The sequence below is a fragment of the Lampetra fluviatilis genome, chromosome 29, assembly GCF_964198595.1.
Source record: "Lampetra fluviatilis chromosome 29, kcLamFluv1.1, whole genome shotgun sequence".
Lineage (NCBI taxonomy): Eukaryota > Metazoa > Chordata > Hyperoartia > Petromyzontiformes > Petromyzontidae > Lampetra > Lampetra fluviatilis.
The window spans coordinates 10,788,921-10,812,298 of NC_136303.1; the positions used below are offsets into that span (position 1 = coordinate 10,788,921).

Here is a 23,378-nt window from a genome sequence, read left to right on the forward strand (position 1 = left end):
GATTTGAATTTTGAGAATGAAATGTTATCACAGCCGATGCAGAAAAGTTTCCAATATATGGGCTAAAGTAGAATCAATGAGGTTAGAACTTTGAAAAGGTGACATTTCCAAGCGTAGTTATTATAGGCCAGACAATTTCATTTCCTGAGCACATTCTGCACGGATACCTACTCACCACCTGCCATGTGAAAAATATTTTCCCCCCTGCAGTGAAAATATTAAACATAACGAATCTCCTATTAAAGGAACTCAATAAGCAGAAGATAACATATATAAAAACGCCCTCCAAAACAAACGGCGAATGTGATGGGAATAATAGAGACAAGATGTCAACGACTGGCCAATCATTTTTTAAATATATCTTATTCATCATTCAAAATAGCTGTAAAGGACCCTGCTTAACCTTCACGGAGATATGTGAACATCCGCTTTGTGTTTAATGCATTGCAATTTAACGTAGCCTAAATTGCTAATTAAAGAATTAAATTTGAAATGTCACCGAAGAGCATTCACAAATTATGTATCACCATCAGGCACACTGCAAGGTGTTCATGGAATTAGAATTGATGTCGGCAATTGGTGTCAAGATACAAGACTGTGTAGAAGTTGGCAATACAACAACACATGAAAATCAGTGCGTCAAGTGAGAAAAGGTCCACAGGCAAAACAAAGTAAATAATGACAGTTCAATAATTTTTTCTTCAATTTTTTTTTATTCCGTAATTTCACAGAAAAAGTGTACGTTTCCAAGGCATAGATACTGGAGGAAAAAAACAGTGCTCACAAATATTCTCAATTTAGGCAAATAAAAATTATTCTCAAGACCAATGAAATCAAGTTTATGTGATTTACATATTTATGTTATCGTTTGTCATGGTTGAGTGCGTACCGTTGGTTCCCTGACTTAAGAGAGTCATCGTGGTGAAAATTTATCAGCCAAACGTAGAAGTGACGAAAGGTTTAATGCCCTTAAGTTTACCCATTTCATATATAAATTCTGTAGGCGAGCGTGACAAGTTCTGCACACACACGACTTTAATTAGGACCTAAGCTGCTCAGCCATGTATAAGCATCTTTCGAGCCTGAGATTATTGCCGGGTTAGATCAGATTGCTGGGATTTGATCTATTTAAAAGCTGAATTCAATGTAAAACATATACGGAATTCATTTCGAAGTTTCTTTGTGCAATTAATTTGCAATATTTTGAGCTAAAGTTCATGTATCACTGCAATTACATGTTAATGAAACTATGATATTTATTAAGCAGTTTGCAATCTTATTAAATGCAGCACTGCCCCCGCAGAAAGCCTGGCAGCCCAAAGACATAACCTGTGATAACCTATTGTTGATTAAAATAGAAATGCATTTTACTACGTGAGAAATTAAATCCCATAATTACTCCTAAAGCAATTATGGAGACTCCACAATTTTAATCCAGATCCTTATGTAATCCTTTCCTAAAATTGGGACTTTATACAAAAATTATAAGAATACACATCTTATATAAGAAATTATGGGAATTAATTACATATGCAAATTATTAAGTTTGTTGGTTGTCTTTAGCAAGCTGACAATGCTATTGATATGCCATCACCAATATGTCAATTTTAGAAAATAAATTACATACAGGATACTGTGGTAATGGTCTACATTGCATTTAATGATTTTCTAAATTCTAAACTAAAATGTACACATTTTTACCAATATTACCCAATTATTCATTTGGCCTTTCAGGTTGGTTTAAATCCAGAACAGGGTCAACTAGATCCACCAACGTCTATCCATCATTATAATCATCAAATCAATATATTTTGGGTGGTGTTACCTGGTGAGGAAATGGTGTGGCCAGCACCACGTCCAGCCACATTTGAACTCCCTTCAGTGCTAATGTTCATGTATCGCACCAGTTACTAATTTAGGCCAGAGTTGACCCTTTCACTGGTTCAGTTATTATTTTTCAGTGATGCTGTGCATGGCGAGGAATTTAATCTTTTGTACTCACCATTATGCTCCTATTTCAACAACTATATGTCCACAAAACAAAGACAAAGATTCCCCAAAGAGCCGTTTCAGGCTGTTGCAGCAAGGATTATTGGCGAGTACCTCTAAAGGCCAGCACGGTACACAACAGGGTGGTGTGGCCAGAACCACCTTTGTCTCCCCATTGCTGATGTTTACACACCGCACCAGGTACTCGCTTAAGGCCGGGTTGCACCATTTTCCATTAAAGTTGAACATGGCTTAGAATTGCACCTTGTGTGCGAAACATCACTACTCCGATAACTGTATGTGCACACACACATAGGCACGTGCAACAAATAAATGAAAAATCAGTAATCATGACAAATTAAAATAAACAAAATGTGGTGTGAGGAGAGACGCTTGTCATCTTGAAGGACATAAATCCTGAGTCTTGTTCACTGGTCTTCAAGCAAGCTCCTGGCCACGATCATTCTCATCACTTCATTGGTACCTGAAGAAAAATGGGGAAGACAGCTGCACTCAGCAGATAACAGGGAAGCCCTCTGCGTGTATACAGCTCACGTTATCAGGGCTCTCGCAGCCAGACAGCTCGAGCCCCCTGCTATTTAAATTAACTCATGGCCCGTGCTGCCCGATCCGATGCTATCTCAACATGACGCCAACGGTAAACACATTACACCGTCAGTCAGGGAGGCCCTTTTAAATATAGTTCATGGTTCGCATCAAACAAAATTAAACTTAACAACCCATCACCGCGCATTGTACTGGGGGCAGCGGAACGCGAGACCACATGGTTCACAGCCAGTATCTCACAACAAAACAAGGAAATTAAGATTCCTTTGACACTTTTTTTCCCCTTTAACATATAAATTGGTGATTTAAATGTGCAATACGGTTCCTTCAGCATGTGCCCATTTATCAATGTCACTTAAACCATCTCACGCAGGGCCTTCCCAACCGGGAGTTGAAGCTCTAAGCAGTGATTATGAAGAGTACTGTTTGCTTATATTACTCGTTTGGCTTTCTTCCCCTATTTGCAAACCAAGAACGTATGTGAAGAAAGGAAAAGAGGACCCGCAATGTCTTGCTGACACTACTGCGAACAGAAGGGCCTCCCACTCGAGGGAGATCTAGAGAGTCCCTATAGAGCAGTGTTCTTCATGGCAAGGCCCAGCGGGCCACGAGCGGCCCCTGGTGGCCTTTAGTGCGGCCTCTGACGTTTGGCCCCCAACAATACACAAATACAAAAAAAAACCTTTGCAGTCGGTATAGCGGACCTCACACTGATGATGTCTTATTGGGGAAAGTGCCTCCCCCCCCCACCTTGAAAAATAGTGAAGAACACTGCTCGAGAGGATATTCTGGCCTGCTTCCACGCTGGGAGCACCCACACTCTACCTCGCCACAAGCGATTTTCCCATCGACTAACTGGGGTACCAAATGACACTGCTGTAACGAATTAAATCCTGGTGTCTCACTGCCTGGGGTTGATTAAACATACGCTGAATAACGAGCGCAATCAGAGCGTAGCCCACGTTCTTCCTACTCTCGCGAGCATTGGGATTGACCTCATCCAAATTTTAGTGGAAATTCCAAATTCACCTGGCGGAAGAAAATATATACACGGAACAACCCCTACCGACTTCCCAATTAGTGGTACTTAACGAAGCATCCCCAGATGTATGATGAAAAAAGATGTAATCTAACTTATTTCATGTTTTTTTTTTATTTAAAGCTTTCGTGACTGCTGGGACTCATATTCTTGGTTCTTTCGGTAAAGTCACGTAAAAGGGAAATAATAAAATACAAATATAAAACAATAAAAATTCTCACGACGTTTCGACTGCAACACAAGCAATCATCATCAGGTGTGCAATCCACAGCAAGAAATTTTGAAAAAAAGTGGCGGTTTGTCCTGACAAACCGCCATTTCTTTTTTATTGAATGTTATTTGTCAAAATCGCTCATCCCGCATTTATATTTAGAGATCAGATACACTTAGTTTTTGTTGCATACATCAAGGGTGACCAACAGAGGTAACATAACAGTGCCTGCACAACACAGCCATCACATTAATGCAATTGATTTTATTTGGCATTGGGGGATTTAAAAAAAAACAGTTGGTAGCTGGGAGGCTCAAGGGGAAAATTCCTGTGTCACAATACTAACTCAGCTTTGCTAATATCCCGAGTTCAAATAGATCTCTGGCATCGGAGCTTAAACCAGGTTTTCCACGTGTAGCAATTCAGTGAAATCAGCAAAATCAATTTGGGGCCAAGCACAAACGCAGAGCTTGAATAATGCTAAACAATGCAAGTGAAGCTGAAGGTTATTATACCACGCAGCATCATGGGATTTACCAAAAAATGCCATGCAAATGTCATGAAAGATTCGTAAAGCTACCTGCTTTAAAAGCATCTGTGTAATTTGAAAGTCTGCAGTAGTAATGCAACATGGGAACAAAAGAGAGAGAGATCAAGAAGATATCATAAGTAATTCTGATCATGTCACAACACCTCACTACCATTGCTTGTTTCTGCCAGAACCTGCTAATGTTGATCACCAGCCTCCCTCCTCTGTCTGATCCTATGGTGTCCTGACATTGGCTTTAGGTGTTCACCTTGGTTGTCGACCTCTTGCTGCCAGTCCGACTATGTCTGTTTTGATAACCAGGTCTCTTCCATCCTGCATATGCGCCACATTTATTACCACCACCACCTCCTCCATGTGACTTTGGAGACGATATCGGTTCCTGTCACCACATTAACCCATGTAGCTGGTACAATTATTCAACCTGGTTGTTGTTTTTGAAGAAGAAAACAAACAATTTACAAATGTATTCATAAATATAAAGAGTTACCGCTACATGATAAGCAATTGCAATCTGATGACACATTCAGAATTGAGTAGTAATACAGAATTACGGCTACCTGTGTTTGCTAATCTTATTACAATAATAACACGTTCCTTGTAACAGGACCTAAAGAGCTGCTGCATGGGTTGGCGCGTCACGGCAATACCACATCGTACGATAAAACATCCACAGTAATAATATCATACGTTTTGCTTAATACCTTAAAACTGTCATTATGATCGTTGCTCAAGACATTTTTTCAAGTATGTTATTTCCTGACAAAAAATCATTTAAATATATCAAACTACGCAAACATCGTTGTGCATAATAGATGGCTGTTAACCATTAGTTATTGCTTTGTAAAATGTTTCCGCGGTAAACGATGCAATAATGTTTATATTGGAGTTAAATATTTAATGAAATGGAGTGTGACTGGCAGCACGTGCATGATAAGCGTTATCGACTGTAATGATTACCAATACATCTGGCAGGCGTCAACCTAGTGAAGGGCAGTTAAATAATGTTAAAGCAATCTTTAATCACACTGGAAGTACAGCAAAGCACAACAAATATCAAAATGCAAAACACTTATGGGAGATATACAAATGTGAAATACATACAAACTTAAGGGAAACTGATATCCCAATCATGATATTGTGAAATTAATGTTGTAGCATATTGTGAAAGATAATATCGCGCTAAACTGAGTGGCTATCATGTGCCATGCAAATGGCATCACCACACAGGGGAATGATGCTCACTGAACAAAGGGGCGATGTTTTCTCCCCCTCGCCCCCTTTCCCCAAAGTCAATACCTTATTCAGGATGTTCTGGTAAGCACGGACAGATGCGGCCATAACACCCTCCCCAGAGAGAATATCGGGATCAACCCTCTGGTGGAAGCCCATCTGCTAGCAGCGCCGTGAGCAGGCAATTGCAGGGCTACACCTTTACCAAGGGCAATGCTCCATCACGAACGGCGCGCTCATCAATGGACGGGATGGAGCGATGCAAGGTTGTCAAAGCCGGCCTTGACGGAACGTGATGTGCCTATCTCATCGCTCGCATACAACTCACGCGCGTAAGGAGCGCTCAGTGGCCACTGTGTCAACATCGAGCGCAGGGAATGGCAAACACAAATACTCCGCTCTCTTGATGTATACACTGAGATGGTGGAAACAGCTTGCGCGGGAAACATCTACAGCGCATTATCTGCTGCATTCTGCGTGAAGCCGCAGCGTGTCGTGCAGTTGCTCACGTTTTCGATTAAGAAACATATTTCTCTAAGCAAAACTTTTTCAATGCCGACAATTTCTTTTGAGGCTGATTGCAACAATAGTAAAAAAAAACATACTGGCTGCATGCTTTAGTGAGCATGCTAAGTGCCTGATGCATAGTGCCAGACAGTGATATTTAACAGACTAAGGAGAGATTAATAGAAGCTGACGGCTGTGTGTGAGGCTGTGTGTGTGTGAGGCTGTGTGTGTGTGAGGCTGTGTGTGTGTGTGAGGCTGTGTGCATGCACGCGTGTATGCGCGCAGTGGCACAGTAATTATTTCAGTGCACGGCTACCTGGGCACAAGTTCTGGTCATGCACAACATAAAGGGCACATGGTGTCTGGACCCTAATCCTGAGCTCCCCCTTGTTTGACTCAGCCTAGACAAGTGCCTGGGGCGGTTTATTAATATGAACGTGATGGAGACAATGGTGCCTGGGCGTGTTTGTGTCCCGTTGTGGGCTATGCCACCCTCATGGTGGCCTCGCTAACAGCATTGGTCATAAAAGATGCAAAGATGAACAGGGGGGTGAGTATCTTCGTGTTAGGATGCAGTTTTTCTTTCGTACGGCAGGATGGAACAGCAACAGTGTTTGCACGTGTTACAGATTAATGCTCATTTTTTTCAACCTATCCAAGGAGGTAGCAGACGCCGTAGGGATCGCAGCCACACCGCTTGGATGTGCATGGATGGCAGGGGTGTGGTGGGTGGCTGGCACCACTCCTGTGCCACATCGATTCCTGGCAGTGGAGAATGTCATATTAACGTGACCTGGGCCACCCCTGCATTCACTCAGCCTAAAATGAGCAGACGTGGTAAGGTCAACTCAGCCTATCATCCGTTTGCAGGTGGTAAAATGGGGACCCACTATGAGGGAGATGAACAGAGGTTGTCAGATGGAAGGAGTAAGCCGCCTGGCAACAGACTGGAAATTCTACTCCTAGCTCTGGGCCACTGATGGAGATGACCATCACCCCAATTGCTAACCTGTGTAATGGACATTGCCTCAGTTGTATCAAGGACAACCACGTCGGAGGCTGGCCTCACTTCCTGTTGCCCTTCTCCGCACCTCCGGCTAGCACGCTGGCCACGTACGGTGCAGAAAAAGGGGTTCTGACCTATGTGCATGTGTAGATACTGGTTCATGCTCTGTACTGGCCTTAACAGATATACAGTTACAGAACTTGTCCAAACAATACAATTACAGAATTACAGAAAATGACGCAGCACCTGATAAAAACGAAGCCTAACCTGAGCTTCACTTGGGGGTTCATAGTTTTTAAATGTTATTACTCAGCAGGTTTGAGTGACGTGTGACAGAGATCATTCAACTGCCGCGTGCCTAATCGACTTGCAGGTGCTTCTTGTAATCCTGTTCACTATTTGAATCGGGCCACGATGAGCAAAGATGTTTGCGTTGGATTGAAATCTTCTCTATTCCCAATAGAGTATATAATGACTCACGTGTGTCATCCAACGCTGTGGAGATCGTAGGGCTCATGTATCACACGCAACTACGTCATTTTGTAAATAAACACCCACCTGCCGAGAATTGAGAGGTGGCCCCTACGATGGAGGATTTTCTCCACGCAATGCCGATTTTGTAAACACGTGTCAGAATCAGAATCTTTATGAGATCCTTGAGAAATCCGATGAGCTCTGAAACTCTTTATTTCACAGATGTCCAGTCGGGGCAGGTCAGAAAGTTACAAGAAATACGAAAAAAATATTAGAGTGCAAAGTATAGAGAAAGGTAAGCAAATCACTAAAAATAAATCTGTTAAAACTAAACTTTATATATTTTTTACCAGGTATGTGTCGGTGATAAAGGCGCAACCCTCCACTACAGGGACCTAACCCCTTAAAGTGAATATGGCCTACTCTTACTTGTTGGCGAGATGTCGTAGAGTAGGTGGAAAAACCCACAGTTACCCCACCACACGAGATCAATTAGTCTATTACTATTTATTTTGCTGGGTGGACAGAGGCAGAATGATTCAAGAAACTTGCTCATTCTTTCAACTGCCGTGCTGGAAGAACAAACCAGTGACCTCTGGATGACAAGTTCACTGCGCTAACCATGACAGTACGGGAGCATCTCTCAGCACGTATAATAACTCAATAAAGAAACGGCCAAATATATCCCAACAAGGGTCAGTGGATCGTGTGGATTTGTAAAACTGCCAAACCCAATGGGCTGTGGGGTGGGCAGGAGATTGCAGCATAACGCGTGGGCTCGTGAACCTATTAGTCTAGTTAATAATAAAGGTTTTTGGGTTAGATCGCGTAAGTATAAACATGTCTAAACCCTCCACCACCCGACACGGCCAATCAGTAAGGGATTTGTCACGTAAACAAAACGCCAAATAGTTACTACTTCAGCCCACCGGTGTGTTGAAGAGTGAATCCACAAAATTTACAATCTGAGTACGACGTTTTACTTGTAATTACATCCAGTATCCATACTCTTTGGTTCTTTCGGTAAAGTCACGTAGGTATAATATAAAATAAATTAAATCACGACGTTTCAATTGCAACACAAGCAATCATCATCGAAACGTCGTGATTGAATTTATTTTATACCTACATGACTTTACCGAAAGAACCAAAGAGTATGGATCCCTGCAGTCACGAAAACTTAAAATCTAGATTACATCCAGTATCATCGGCCAATTTGCCCGATGATGCTGGCAAATCGCGAAAGCCTATGAATATTGGTCGCGAAACCTTACGTGTTAAACTATTAGTGTAGACCAGGAGTCGGCAACCAAAATAACAAGGAGAGCCATTTGTTTTATAATCCGGTACAAAAAACTCAACAATTCAAGAGCTGCAATGCACGTGAATACGTACAGACATTATGTACACGAAGCAGTCCATGAAGGGCCACATGGGGCTCCGGACCGGCAGGTTGCCGACCTCTGGTCTAGACCATTGAGTATGATCACTTTGCAGGCATGTGGGGTTTTCTTTTTGCCAGGTACTCTGTTAATGTCTCACGTGCAACAACGACAAAAAACCCATGAAAAACGTTGAATTGGTCAAAGAAACCCAATGCAAACACTTCCCAAAACCGCTCTTGGGACTCATTGAGGCTTTCCTAAATGAATGCCTTATTATAAAGAAACGAAACTGCCAGATTAATCACTGTGGGTCACATGGTGCTTTTTCTGTGGAGCCATTAGGCCATCCTTGTTGCATTGTGGTGCCCAAGATCCATCAGCCGCTGGGGGAGGAAAAAGGAAATGGGCAAAACCAGGGAGGGTTTGGTTGCATAATGTGGGTGATATGGCAGTCAACGTGACAATGTTACAAAAGTTAACGTATTGTCATCAACTCTGAAAGTATCCTTCTTTTTATTTTAGTGGCTTCATTCCGCACCTCCGATTAGCACAGTTGGCTATGTACGATGCGAAAGAAATTCAACATACATACAAACATTCACATATTGCCTACTGATAAGTCTGACGACTGGAGTTTTGAGAATAATGTATACATGGCTCAATATATAAAACTGCAGGGGTGTTTCTGTATGCTTATTTTTGGCCTTAATTGATGCTGACTAGCAGCACTTGCCCTACAGGCAAAGGGGTGCATAGGGAGATATTTGTTTGTGTGTGTACATGTTTATATTTATGTCTGTTATTTTGCTTAATGGCGTATGTGCATGTGTTTTCCCCGGTGTGTCTATATACTATGTGTGTTTTGTGTCTTCGTGTTTTAAGGCCTTAATTGGTACTCTCAAACAGTACTTGCCCCTAAAGGCAGAACGCATAAATAATGGATAATTATTTTCCTGTGTGCATATCTTCATATATTATTGTGTACTCGCCCCAACAATCCATTGAGGCTATACGGGGATCTTTGTCTTTGTACTTTACTTGTCTTGTATGTGCATATTTACGTTGTATATGTGTACGCATTTGTGAATGTGCATGTCGTGTGTGTTGCCCTTTGAGCATACGCAGAGAAAAAAGTACGCCGAGACTGGCACAAGCGTCGTGATGACGTGACAATTGCGGAGCGCCGAATGGCTGTTCTTGTCGCTGTATATGCGTATGCGTCTGTGAGCACGTTTGTGTGCATTGGTGCCGGCATGTGTGTGTGTGTGTGCCCTGCGTGGGTTTGTCGGTGTGCATGTGTAATAAACGACTGGACCACGATGTCTGGCTCAGTGTCCTTTATTCGGTTCGTGCTGTACACCCACACGGCTGTCTTTACTCTGTAGCTTCTCCACGGTGCTGACTCCAATGTCGGCCCGATCCACAACAGCAGCTCCGCTGCTGTTTCTCACACACAGCCCCCCTTGGCTGTACTCGCTGCAACTCCTCTCCCTCCGCAGCTCTGACAGCCTCTTGCTGTCTCTCTCTCTCTCCGCAGCTCCTCCTGGCAGCCACACCGCTGCCTCTAACACGCAGCCCTCTCTCTCTCTCTCTCCGCAGCTCCTCCTGGCAGCCACACCGCTGCCTCTAACACGCAGCCCTTTTGGCTGTCTCCTCTGCAGCTGCACACCACTCCGCAGCTTCCTCTTATCTTCGGGGTTGGCTCCCGATGGCCGTCGGCGCCCCCCCCCTCTCCACACTCGCCCGCGTGGCCTCACTCTTTTCCGCTCACACCCCGACTGCCTTCCCCTTCCGGTTTACCCGCTTAAGGACCCGAACCTTCCCCCCACGTCACATGACTCCACCCCCCGTGACGTCACATCCGGAAGGTCGCTTACGCCCGCATTACACCACCCTCCCCCGTAGAAAAATCCCAGCCGACCTCGGCTGACCAATAGCAAATCGTAATGCGGCGAACCGAGCTTCCCCCCCTAAAGGACACTAAGCATACAATGTAACAGCAAGAACAACAACAACAACGCAATTAACATCAACGAACGTACAAAAAGCATGCAATAAATACAACTGTAAGAAAAAAATAACAAGACAGCAACAATCAACGAAACGTAAGCGATTTGGAACGTGTGCGGGTCGCCGGCCCGTCCCGGACGGTCGGCGGCCCACTCGCAGAACGGGAACGTGATGAAAGTCGAGGAATGACAGGGGGTAATCCCCCTGTCGCAGCTGGAAGTCCACCGCCGTCCCGTGTCTCTAAAGAGTTAGTCTTGGGCTTGTCCTGTGACCGTGCCCGCAGCTGGGTCGGAAGGGCTGCAGGGCTCGAAGGTCCCGCAGACCTGGCAGGCGTCCTCCGAGCAGGGCCCCTCGTCCCCCGCAATGTCACGGCCGGCCTGTCTGGAACAGGTACGACAGGCGCTCCAGCAAGATCAATGGACGCAGGCAGGGGAGAGTCAGCAGCAACAGACCCCGGCAAGGCAACATTGGGGGATGACGCATCATGTAAGGGAGCAACATATGGTTTCAAGCGCGACGTATGCACAACCCAGCGACGAGACCCAATCTGGACGCGTGCTGACTGTGGGTTGGGAACCGCAATGAGGCGTACGGGACCATGCCAGGGTTTGTGCAATTTCGGCGAGGTCCCCGGACGTACCTGTGGACAATGAAGCCAGGCTAGGTCCCCAACCTTCCAAGGGCACTCCCCCTCAGACCGTCGCGCATATCGCTCGTTCCGGGCCTGGGCTTTGGCCGTAGCCACGCGGGCATTCTCCCGCGCCTCCGTGACTCGGCGAACCGTGTCCTGAATGTATTCAGGAAGTGGTTTACGAGGTCCCTTCACCCCAGTTCCCAATTGCACATCCACCGGCGGCACGTTTTCCCGACCATACATAAGGTAAAACGGCGAATATCCTGTAGCCGCATGAGGCGTCATCCTGTACGCCGAAAGCACCCCGGGGATGTGCAGATCCCAATCTGATTGTTGTTCACTCACGGTATGGCAAAGCATGGCAGACAATGTCCTGTTCAGCCGTTCAACCATACCATCCGTCTGCGGATGGTATGGGGATGTCCGTACTTTCTTAGTCCCAAGGCCCGCGCACACTTCCGCCAATAATTTAGAAGAGAAATTCCTGCCCTGGTCCGTGAGGAGTCTCTCAGGCGCCCCCTTATCCATAATATACCCAAACAAAAAGGCGTCGGTAATGGCCGCGGCCGACTGATCGGGCAACGGCCAGGCCATCGGCCAACGGGAGAGGTACTCAACCCCTACCAGCAAATATTTATTACCCCTCGCCGATGGTGGAAAAGGTCCCAATATGTCCAGTGCCACCAATTCATTGACTCGAGACACCTGAATCGACTGGAGAGGCGGCACGTAAGGATGTTTCGGCGGCTTACGTCGTGCACACGCAGGGCACGCGCGCACGTGCCCTACGACATCTGTCGCCATGCCGTGCCAAAAATAATGACGTTGCAACGTCAACAAGGTCTTCTGCACCCCTAAATGTAAGAGAGTGTCACAATGGAGGGTTCTAATCAACTCGAATCGCAAGGACGTTGGTACCACCAGGCGCCAACGTTCCTGGAACCCCTCCCGCCACATAAGCAGACCATCTCGGAGAGCGGTTTGCGGCCCCACAGCCGTACTCGGACTCCCATTGTCCTTAGCAGACCGCTTCCGCAAGGACACCAATGACTCATCCATCATCTGTTCCCGGATCCAGACAGACCGCGGCAGATTCAAAACCCCGTCAGCCGGTCCCGGTTCCATCGGAGTGTCCGACTTCTCGACGGCCAACGTAAGCGGCTGAGGGGGGTTTGGAATCGGCGAACACCTATGCGTCCCCGACTCACATTTACAAGGGGCGCGCCGCGGTAATCTGGAAAGTGCGTCAGCGTTCGCATGGCGCACTCCCTTCCGATGTTGAATTTGGAAGGAAAATTCCTGTAGCGTGTCCAACCAACGTGCCAACTGTCCGGATGGCTGGTCAATTTTAAGGGCATATTGCAAGGCCGCATGATCCGTACGCACAATAAAAGAACGACCGTAGAGGTATGGTCGAAATTGCCGTAGGAAAAAAACAACCGCCAATAGTTCTCTGCGAGTGACACAGTAGCGGGTTTCCGCAGGAGACAAGACTCGGCTACCATACGCCACGACACGCTCTACACCCCCTTTAGACTGTGATAACACCGCCCCAATACCTGTGTCACTCGCGTCCGTATCAAGAATGAATGGGTGATCGAAATCGGGATAATCCAATGTTGGGGCCGTGGCCAATAGATCACGCAGACTCCGAAAGGCCGCCTCCTCCGGCTGTCCCCAAACAAACTTCCGTCCTTTACCCGTAAGGAGATGCAAGGGCCTCGCAATCGTCGCAAAACCCGGCACAAATCTTCGGTAATACGAGGCAAATCCCAAAAACCGCCGAACATCCCCCACGGTGGCCGGAGTCGGCCAATCCCGGACGCACGCCGTCTTTTCCGGATCCGTGGACACTCCCTCAGCACTCACAATGTGCCCCAAATAGCGGACGGACCGTTGCAGTAGGTGACATTTCTTTGGTTTGAATTTCAATTTGGCAGAACGCATCCTCGTGAACACTGTCTCCAGCCGCGTCAAATGTTCATCAAATGTGCGGCTGAAGACAATGATATCGTCCAAATATATAAGACATGTCTCCCACTGCAACCCCGTCAAAACGAGCTCCATCAATCTTTGAAATGTAGCAGGGGCCGCATTCAATCCCATCGGGAGACAGTTGAATTGAAATAACCCCTGCGGCGTACGGAATGCGGTTTTCTCCCGTGAGGACTCGTCAAGGGGAAGCTGCCAAAATCCCGAAGAGAGGTCCAGTGTGGAAAAGAACTTAGCCCCCGACAATGCGTCGAGGGAGTCATCCATACGCGGCAGGGGGTACGCATCTGCCACCGATATCTTATTCAATTTGCGGAAATCAACACAAAATCGCAATTTGCCATCCTTCTTCTTAACCAAGACGACTGGAGCGCCCCATGGGCTGTTAGATGGCGATATAATGTCCGCAGCCAACATGTCTTCCACTGCCCCCCGTACGTGTTCTCGCTCCGCAGGACTCATCCGATGCGAATTTAATCGAATAGGGGCAGCATCGCCCGTCTCAATGTGATGGTAAAGCAACGAAGTGCGGCCCAAATCCAAATCATCGGAGCTGAACACATCGGAATATGTCAACAACAATTTACGCAGCGCACCACGTTGCTCCATGGACAGGGAAGAATTTTCGTCACATAAATGAGCAACCCAACGATCATCCGAACTCCTTGGCTCGGAAACCCCAGCAACAACTCCCCGGCTATGTGGACAATCATGGGTCGCAAACGCCGTAGTGGCATGTGCCACAACCGTACTGGCCGGGACACGGACGTTTTCTCCCCCCGCATTAAGCACCTGTAAAAACGGTAATTGATCCGGCCGGACGATGGTCTGTGCCCCCACTAACGCCAACCCGGTTGTTATCGCGGCGGACGGTGACAACAAGACCCCTACTGCTCCTAGCCGATCAGGCAGGGGCTTCCGATACCGCAATGGTATAAGCATCTGTGTACCAGGTGGGATGTCCACAGATGCGACGGACAGCGCCTGCACTTGTACGGCCGAAGCAGGTCGCCCCCAGGGCGACGGCAGAAACGAGATTTGACGGCCCCCCGGCAGTTCAATACAATTCTCATTGATTTTGATCAAAATGGGCATCTTAGCCAAAAAATCGGTGCCTAACAAACAAGGAACCGCCAAAGATCTCGATATCAACACAACACCCGAGGCCGACACATCCCCAATAGATATCTTAGCATCCACCTGACCCACGATACCCATGCTACCCCCATTGGCAGCGACGCACGACCCATAAACCGGACGCACAGCCCCCGGCGGGATGCCCAACAGATGAAAAATGACATCCGAAATAATAGTCGCAGACGCGCCGGAGTCGACCAAAATGCGTACGTCCGCCCCTTGTATAGACCCCGGTACAGTGGACGAGCCCGTAGCGGCCGCGACGACTCTCCGTGCCAACCTGCGCCATTGCGTGACCGAGCGACAAGGCCCCGTCGAAGGGCATGCTTTAACCACAACGTTAGGATGGCGCAACGACGGTGATGGGTGAGGTGTAAAGCCTTGCCGAGTGTCTGGTGCGTGCCGACATGCCTGTTTCGGAGGATCTTTAGCCGACTTGACCGGTGCCGAGGCCTCCTGCTGCGGCGGAGCCGGGAAGCGGGCCCAGCAGTCTCTGGCGTAGTGGCCCCTACGCCCGCAGCGGAAACATTCGGCCTCGTTGCGCCGAAGCGCAGGCCTCGCCTCCTGACGGCCCCGTTCTGGTAGCGCCGCGCGCGGTCTCGGCCCGCCGCGTCCCGTCCATGGAGCGGAGGCGGCCGTCAGTTGTTGAGGGCCCCGGTCATCCGGAACATAGACAGCCTGCGCAGGGTTCCACCCCAGCGCATCCCCTTCTTTGACGGGCCCCCCCGTCCACGCCGTCACTTGTTTCCAGCGACGGAGGTTGAATTGCGCATCGAGACACTTAGCAGCCGTCCGGGAAGTTAGCTTCTCATGCCCACACACAGGCATGGGGATCCCTAGATCCCGAGACAGCTCCAACATTTTCCCTAATATGAGAGGCTCGAGCAGGTCCTGTGGCGTCTCAGGATAAGCTGCCATGGCCAGCTCCAGCACCGCACCCCTGAACGCCACGGGCGACTCCTCTGGTGCTCGTTGTCATTGAGCGAATCGCCGATGCGCATCATCTGGTGGCTCATAAGCATCGGCCATTTCTTGAAAAACACCACGTAAAGTTGCCTTCTTATCGGTCGTTATGGAACGGAAGAATCGGACAGATTTGTCGTCCAGGAGAGTCGGCAACACCTCCAAAGCCTCCGCATCGGTCCATCTTGCTGTGCGTACCGCCGCCAAGAAGCGGCAGGCGAACGCGCTCCAGTCCCCACCGACGGAAAATTCTTTAACCGTTGTAAGGTGGCGACTCCGACTCCTCTTCCCGCCGTCTTCCAATGGTGGTGGTTGTGATGGCAAATTCAAAATGGCGTCGGCCCGCGGCGTGGCCAAGATGGCGGTTTGGCGCCACGGAGCGCGCAAAATGGCGGCCTCTTGCCGCGTGGGCAATGGCGGCGGCAGGACAGGCAACGTGGCGGCCCGCGGAGCACCACTTGCATCATCCATCGTCCCTGGCGCGACGAGATGGCATAGATGCGCCAGGACGTCCTTAAGTGCCTCCAGTTGTACCGCCATCGCTTGCCATCGTTGATCCGCGTCTGATGATGTCGACGGACCCGCCACCGCGCCAACATCCTCCACTCCCGTTCCCGTGGTCGCCTCAGCCGGGCTCTCCTCCACCACCCCAACAGGATCCGTGGTTGGAGGGAGTTCGTCGTCGTCGGACGAAGAAGCCGATGCAGGCGCCGGATTAACTTTCTTCCTCACTTGTTTCGACATGCCGTTGCACTTCCGACACCAGTGTAATAAACGACTGGACCACGATGTCTGGCTCAGTGTCCTTTATTCGGTTCGTGCTGTACACCCACACGGCTGTCTTTACTCTGTAGCTTCTCCACGGTGCTGACTCCAATGTCGGCCCGATCCACAACAGCAGCTCCGCTGCTGTTTCTCACACACAGCCCCCCTTGGCTGTACTCGCTGCAACTCCTCTCCCTCCGCAGCTCTGACAGCCTCTTGCTGTCTCTCTCTCTCTCCGCAGCTCCTCCTGGCAGCCACACCGCTGCCTCTAACACGCAGCCCTCTCTCTCTCTCTCTCCGCAGCTCCTCCTGGCAGCCACACCGCTGCCTCTAACACGCAGCCCTTTTGGCTGTCTCCTCTGCAGCTGCACACCACTCCGCAGCTTCCTCTTATCTTCGGGGTTGGCTCCCGATGGCCGTCGGCGCCCCCCCCCTCTCCACACTCGCCCGCGTGGCCTCACTCTTTTCCGCTCACACCCCGACTGCCTTCCCCTTCCGGTTTACCCGCTTAAGGACCCGAACCTTCCCCCCACGTCACATGACTCCACCCCCCGTGACGTCACATCCGGAAGGTCGCTTACGCCCGCATTACACATGTATCGGGTGAGCAGTTGTGTTGCGATTAGCGCACTGCGCCACAAACCTAGCCACCCGATTATCTGAACTGGTCCTGGGCATCCACAAGGTCGACTCAGCCTCAAATGAGTACCTGGTCTGGTGTGTAAACATTGCCACAATGGAGACAAAGGCGGCCACAGTGCCGGCCTTCACAGGTGCTACTCGCTAACAGCACTTGCCCCAACAGTCTGTTATCGGCTATACGGGGGATCTTGGGCTTTGTATTCAGGTCAGCATACACAGCATCATGCAGACGATTAAAGGGGGCATAGACTCAATACCCCGGGGGGTCAGGGCAGCTCTAATAAGGTGGGGGCTAGGGGGGCGGGGGTCAGCTACGGGGTTGCGGAGCAGGAGACAGCGATGGAGACAAATGCAGCCCTGCACAGTGCAGATAGAATGTCATATTATTTTGATTTAATCAGTAACTTTCAATTTGATGAGTAACTTGCGAGAAGGTAAGCCAGGCCAGTCTCTATCACTAGCATGTTGTGTTCATTATCATCACCCGATCACCACCATTCTCACCACCATCATAAAAAACCATGAATAACTGAAAGCCATTGTGATGTAGGTCACCAAGGTTGTTGGACCATATTTCCCCACGCTGGAACAAGTTGGTGAAATAAATAAACCTCAATCCATCATCCACTCTGGGTTGATAAAGAGAGTAACTTTGGAATGATTTACCAATAGTTGTCCCTATTCCTAATCCCAGATATGGGAGCAGAGCATTTCCACAACTAATTTTTGGACTATCATCTGAGATGATTGCCAACTAATTATTTCAGAAGGGAGTCCAATCAATCTCAACTTTTGGCTATCACACTGATTGCAAGTTTAACAAGATGTAATGGTAGGAATGAACTGTACAAGGCAGTACTTGCAAAATCAAACGTAGGCGCATGTCACACACACGCAATCATAATAACATCGCGATAATTAAATTCACACAGTCCTTGGCTATCTGCTGATGCACCTTGTTAATATTCCTTTCTGGTATTTTTTCCATCATTATAAACACACGAACTGCGATGGCCGTGGTGTGCCAGCGTTAAATCCAACATCCAAAATAAGAATGCCTCCAAGACTATCGCAGGGCTTGCTGGAGGAAGATGTGGCCCTGTTTTCTCGACTACTTCCTGACGTTACCCTACTTGCCCCATCTTCTACCTTTCACCGCCATCACTCTTCTTCTCCTCCCCTTTTCCTTTCTCTTCTCAACCTCTTCCTCTTGTCTCACGTCTCCCCTCTCCATTACCTTGCCCTCCTATTGTTTCCTATATCATAAATAGAGGCCCCTATTTTACGGATGTGCTTGCTATTGTTGACAGTTCAAATAAAATATTGTAAAAGGTACATACAACTCGTAACGACTCCTACATTACTCGAGCTAAAAAGGTTTTACTTGCAAGAAAACAGATCATATATCTTAATGGGATCTCTCACCTGGCCCCCAAAAATGGGGCAACGAACAGAATTTTTAGGTTACTTAAAAAAAGCACGTGGTTCTGGCTCCATCAACGGAACGCAATATGTGAGCTCAGGACATCAGTGTGTCCCCACTCGACTGAGCAATTAATTCCAACTTGCAAACTATTGCTCAATTTATACTCTCAAGCTGAACAGAATCGATTCAACTTTTGCCACTTACATTTTTTTGGGGAGGGGTGTGGGCGGGCGAGCGGCAGTCATTACACACGTTATTCTTTTTGTGCGGGTGCAGTCATCCCTGCTAGGTGTACGCCATTTCACTGGGCGGACACGGAGGCCGTTTCACGCGAGGAGACAATGTTCATTTTTCATTTGTTCACCCTTGGGGCTTGAACCTTGGAACACGGCACCCTCGGCTCACTACCCTGCCACAAAGTGTGAGGCCAGTGGGCTATTCAGATGCCTGCTGGATTGCTTATATATAGTATCGCTAATTAATTCCATTGTGAGTGGGTAGTGTGCACTGTCGAAATAACTATTGCTTAGGGACATGCCACTTCGTCTAAACATATTCAAAGTCACCCGGCAGTATAAATGGGTACGTGGCAGTTCGTCGATCAGCAGGTTGTGTATGGTGGGGTGAAGTGTGGGTACTCCCACTCCTTCCAAGACGTCTGGCCAGCGTGTAAGGGTAGTCCACATACACTCTAGAAGAGCGCTCGAGCGCGCCCTCTAGTGGAGGCCCTTCCAACAGCAGTGGCGTGAAAATTTAATTGCAGGGCCGTGCCTTTGCCTTTTGTTTTACACAACCACTGTTTGATTATTTTTTTGCCCGCAATCAATATCTGTGAACTAATTATATTAACAGCAAAATAATTGGAATGGAAATAGGTTTATATCGAGTTTTATTGACAAATTATATTGATACCCCTTGTGTGCGTGGCAGGTGTTTTGTGCGTGTGCTTGTGTGTGTTATGGTATAACTTCGATCTAATTTAGTCAGGCTGCACAAGCACCATCTATAATTTCAACAAGGATCCCCTAAATGTATGTTTTTTACACTAATGCTACGAGTATAAGTGATTACTTTTTTAAATACTCCTAACTGCTCAGTGGTTAGTACAGTACATTTATTTGAATTCCAGGAAAGAGTCAACTCAAACCGTCATCCCCAATGACATTTCGGAGAAACTGTCTCCCACCATGGAAATGAGGACTTTCCACCGCTGGCTTCGGGCCACGCATGGTGTTGAGCATCACCATGATGCTCGCTTGAACAAGGAGACACAAACTGTGCTAAATTTAGTCATCATCATTGGTTATTGTCTAATCACGGCTGGATGAAGTCACCTGCTTCTGCAAACCATCTCTCTGTTGCACACGAGGAGCCGGTCTAATCGCTCCATCTCCGTCAGAGGCCGCCCTCTCCGGCACAGTCTTCTTCATCACTCATCATGCCTTTTATGCAATCCATTATGTCCACATTGACTCAGGTTTCTTAACAGTCAATTAATATAATTATAATAAACACAGCTTATATGGTGCCTTTCATAAAAAATCAAGACGCTGATTTTGGATAACTCCACGATCCATGTGCTCCCTTTCTGTCTCTTCGTATAATTCCGAGTACGTGTCTCGAGGTGTGATCTACCCCTTGCTGGCTGCTCTGCAAGCAAACAAAGAACAAGTGTGTGAAGCAGCACCTGAGATTGTGGGCTGGAAATACACACGGACGTGGTTTGGTAGATTTCAGTGGCAATTACAATTAGTATTTATTCAGGATTTAAATGCAGCTGCATCTCAACTTCAAGACGTTATCACAACCTTGATGCTTCCTCGCAATAATTTCCTTCATTTGCCAGTTCCCAAAAATGTTCAACAGTTGCCTTCTAACCTGCAAGGCCCGCTCTGACAGTCTCCCGCCCTCTGCCTGCAGGGCTCCTGCCTGGTTAATGACCTCTGTAAGTGCCACTCTAATGCATCACTGTGCTCATTTATATATCCTTTCCAGCGTGTGTTCCACTGTATTTGTCAGTGTTTCTGGACCAGGATTTGTATGCATGAGCCGGTCAGGTAGCTCACCTGCAGAGCGATCAGCTCGCCGTTAAAAGGTTGCGAGTTCAAATTCTGGTTGGGAATTCACTCAGCTCATCATCCCCCCCCACCCAGGATCTTAAAATGAGTAGCACTTTGTGGCGAAGTCAACTCGTGGTTGTTTACAGATAGTATCACTCCCACCATAGGAATGTGGAAATTCCAACAACGGGAGATGAGCACTGCCTCAATGCTCATTTGAGCAGGAAAGAACGTTGACCGTTAAATGTATGTAACGAAGCACAGTTGATCCCATTAATTCCCCTTAGGTATTGGCTGTCCTGACTTACCTTCAAGAATCTGATGCACGCGAGTGTCTCGCATGTACTGCTGCACAGGATAGTCCTTCAGGTACCCATAACCTCCATGCATCTGCAGAGCCTGGTTACATATCTGTGTCGCACGCACACACACACACACGTAGAAAAAATGGTCAAAAGCACAGGGAAGAATCCAACGTAAACAGCGTTTGGCACATTACGGCACAAACCGTTTGTATTTGCATGCAGACAAGTTTCTTTCCTGGCAATATTCCTCTTCTCCCCGTGGCCGCTGTTCCCACACCGAGGTGTGGTCTACCCCTTGCTGACTGCTCTGCAAGCAAGCAAAGAACACGTGTGTGAAGCAGCACCTGAGATTGTGGGCTGGATATACACACGGACGTGGTTTGGTAGATGTCAGTGGCAATTAGAATTTGTATTTATTCAGGATTAAAATGCAGCTGCATTTTAACTTCAAGACGTTATCACAACCTTGATGCTTCCTCGCAATAATTTCCTTCATTTGCCAGTTCCCAAAAATGTTCAACAGTTGCCTTCGAACCTGCAAGGCCCGCTCTGACAGTTTTCCGCCCTCTGCCTGCAGTTCTCCTGCCTGGTTAATGACCTCTGTAAGGGCCACTCTAATCTATCACAGTCAAATAAAACTAAACGAAGCTATTTATATTTTACCAGGTAAGGCCTACTGAGCTGTACAGCTCTTTTTGCAGAAGCGACCTGGCCGCAAATGATAGCTCAACGAAGTGGCTTATCATGTGGAAATATATAACACCGGAGGACCCGGCGAAACATCCACAGGGAGAACATGCAAACTCCAAATATACACATGTCAGGGTTGGGATCGAACCAACGACCTCTTGTATACCTGGCAAGGTAGTTAACATTTCGTCACTGCAATGCCCATGCCTCCTCCATCCTACACGCTTGTCCCACTCATCACAATTTCCTCTTCTGGGTTATATCTTGAATACCACCTTGGCATATACATTCCCAACTGTCAAGTCGTTTCCTTAATTCTGCTGTACTCCTCACAGCATTACACCATCACCAGAAGGGATGATGGCAGATTGCGTGGCAGCCAAGGAATGGAATAGATCCGTAAGGACATTCACGGAGGAGATGGAGCGATAAAATGAGTTCATATTTAGGTGTTTGGTAGAAGATCTCGCCGGCCAACTGTGCACAGCAGCAACGGAAGCACTGGGGCTAACTAAGCCGGGAAAACACTTCATTGACAAGCAAATATGGTGGTGGAACGAAGAAGTTCAGCTAGCAGTGAAAGAGAAGAAGCTAGCTTTCAAGAAGTGGCGCCAAACGCTCGCAGATCTGGATTACCAACAATACAGAAACTGCAAATCGGCAACGAAGCGAGTAGTAGCAGCGGTGAAATTAGCTCAATACGACCAACTGTATGTCGAACTGGACACCCCAGAAGGTGCCAATAAGATCTATCGACTGGCAGAGGCGCGCCATCGTTCGACTCAGGAAATTGGTCAGGTCAAATGCATAAAGGATGAGAATCACAGCGCTCTCAGAGACCCACCCGCCATCCTTCAACGCTGGAGCGACTACTTCTCTGGAATCTGCAACCAGGAATTTCCCCACCCACCTATTATTAGCGCTGAACACGTCCTCGGTCCGGTTTCACCTATCACCATCACCGAAGTGGAACAAGCTATCAAGAAAATGAAGAATGGGAAAGCGACTGGCCCGGACGATATCACTGCTGAGGCCTGGCAGATCCTTGGCAGGCAGGGTGCTGCCCTCCTTACCCAGCTCTTCAGCACCATCACGAGCACCGGTGAGGTCCCAGAAGCCTGGTCGACCAGCACGACGGTTCCAATTTGGAAGGGTAAAGGGGATGTGGCAGAATGCTCGAATTACAGGCCAATCCGGCTCCTGTGTCATGCGATGAAGATCTTTGAGCGAGTTTTGGACACGAGGATTAGAAACATCATCACCCTATCACCCAACCAATGCGGCTTCGTCAAAGGATGTGGCACTACGGACGCCATATTCGCGGCGAGGCTTCTGCTGGAGAGGCACAGAGAGAAGAACAAAGCTGTGCACGTGTCGTTCCTCGACCTTGAAAAGGCATTTGACAGGGTCCCCCACGACCTCATCTGGCACTGGCTTCGATCCCATGGAGTCCCTGAAACCTACGTGCATTGGGTGCAACTCCTATACAAGAACGTCACCAGTGCAGTCAGGTGTGCAGTGGGCATATCACCGCCATTTCCCATCAGCGTTGGAGTGCACCAAGGATCGGCCCTGTCACCACTCCTGTTTATCCTGTGCAAGGACACGATCACTGCCGACCTGCACACGCCCCTGCCATGGTCAATTCTCTACGTGGATGACGTCTTCCTCTCAGATGAAGAGAGAGGAGAAGTGGAAAGACAAACGCACCTGTGGAAGGAACGTTTGGACGAAAACGGGATGAGGTTCAACATCAAAAAGACGGAGTATATGGAGTGTGGCCCCCAAACCGACGG

At 48.0% G+C, this 23,378-nt stretch overlaps 1 protein-coding gene across 3 annotated transcripts in view; it reads right to left on the bottom strand.

Annotated features, from left to right (window-relative positions):
• Positions 1 to 721: 721 nt before the first annotated feature.
• ACAD8 (acyl-CoA dehydrogenase family member 8) overlaps positions 722 to 23,378 on the bottom strand; it is a 600,270-nt gene continuing 577,613 nt past the window's right edge. For 2 of the 3 annotated variants that reach the window (XM_078870130.1, XM_078870133.1), the window contains 2 exons: positions 20,896 to 20,998; positions 722 to 2,473 (listed from right to left, as the gene is read on the bottom strand). In XM_078870130.1, the coding sequence (XP_078726256.1) occupies positions 2,418 to 2,473; positions 20,896 to 20,998 (159 nt within the window). In that variant the 3' untranslated portion in view covers positions 722 to 2,417. The remainder of the gene's footprint in view (positions 2,474 to 20,895; positions 20,999 to 23,378) is intronic. The other variant, XM_078870132.1, reaches the window with a different exon arrangement.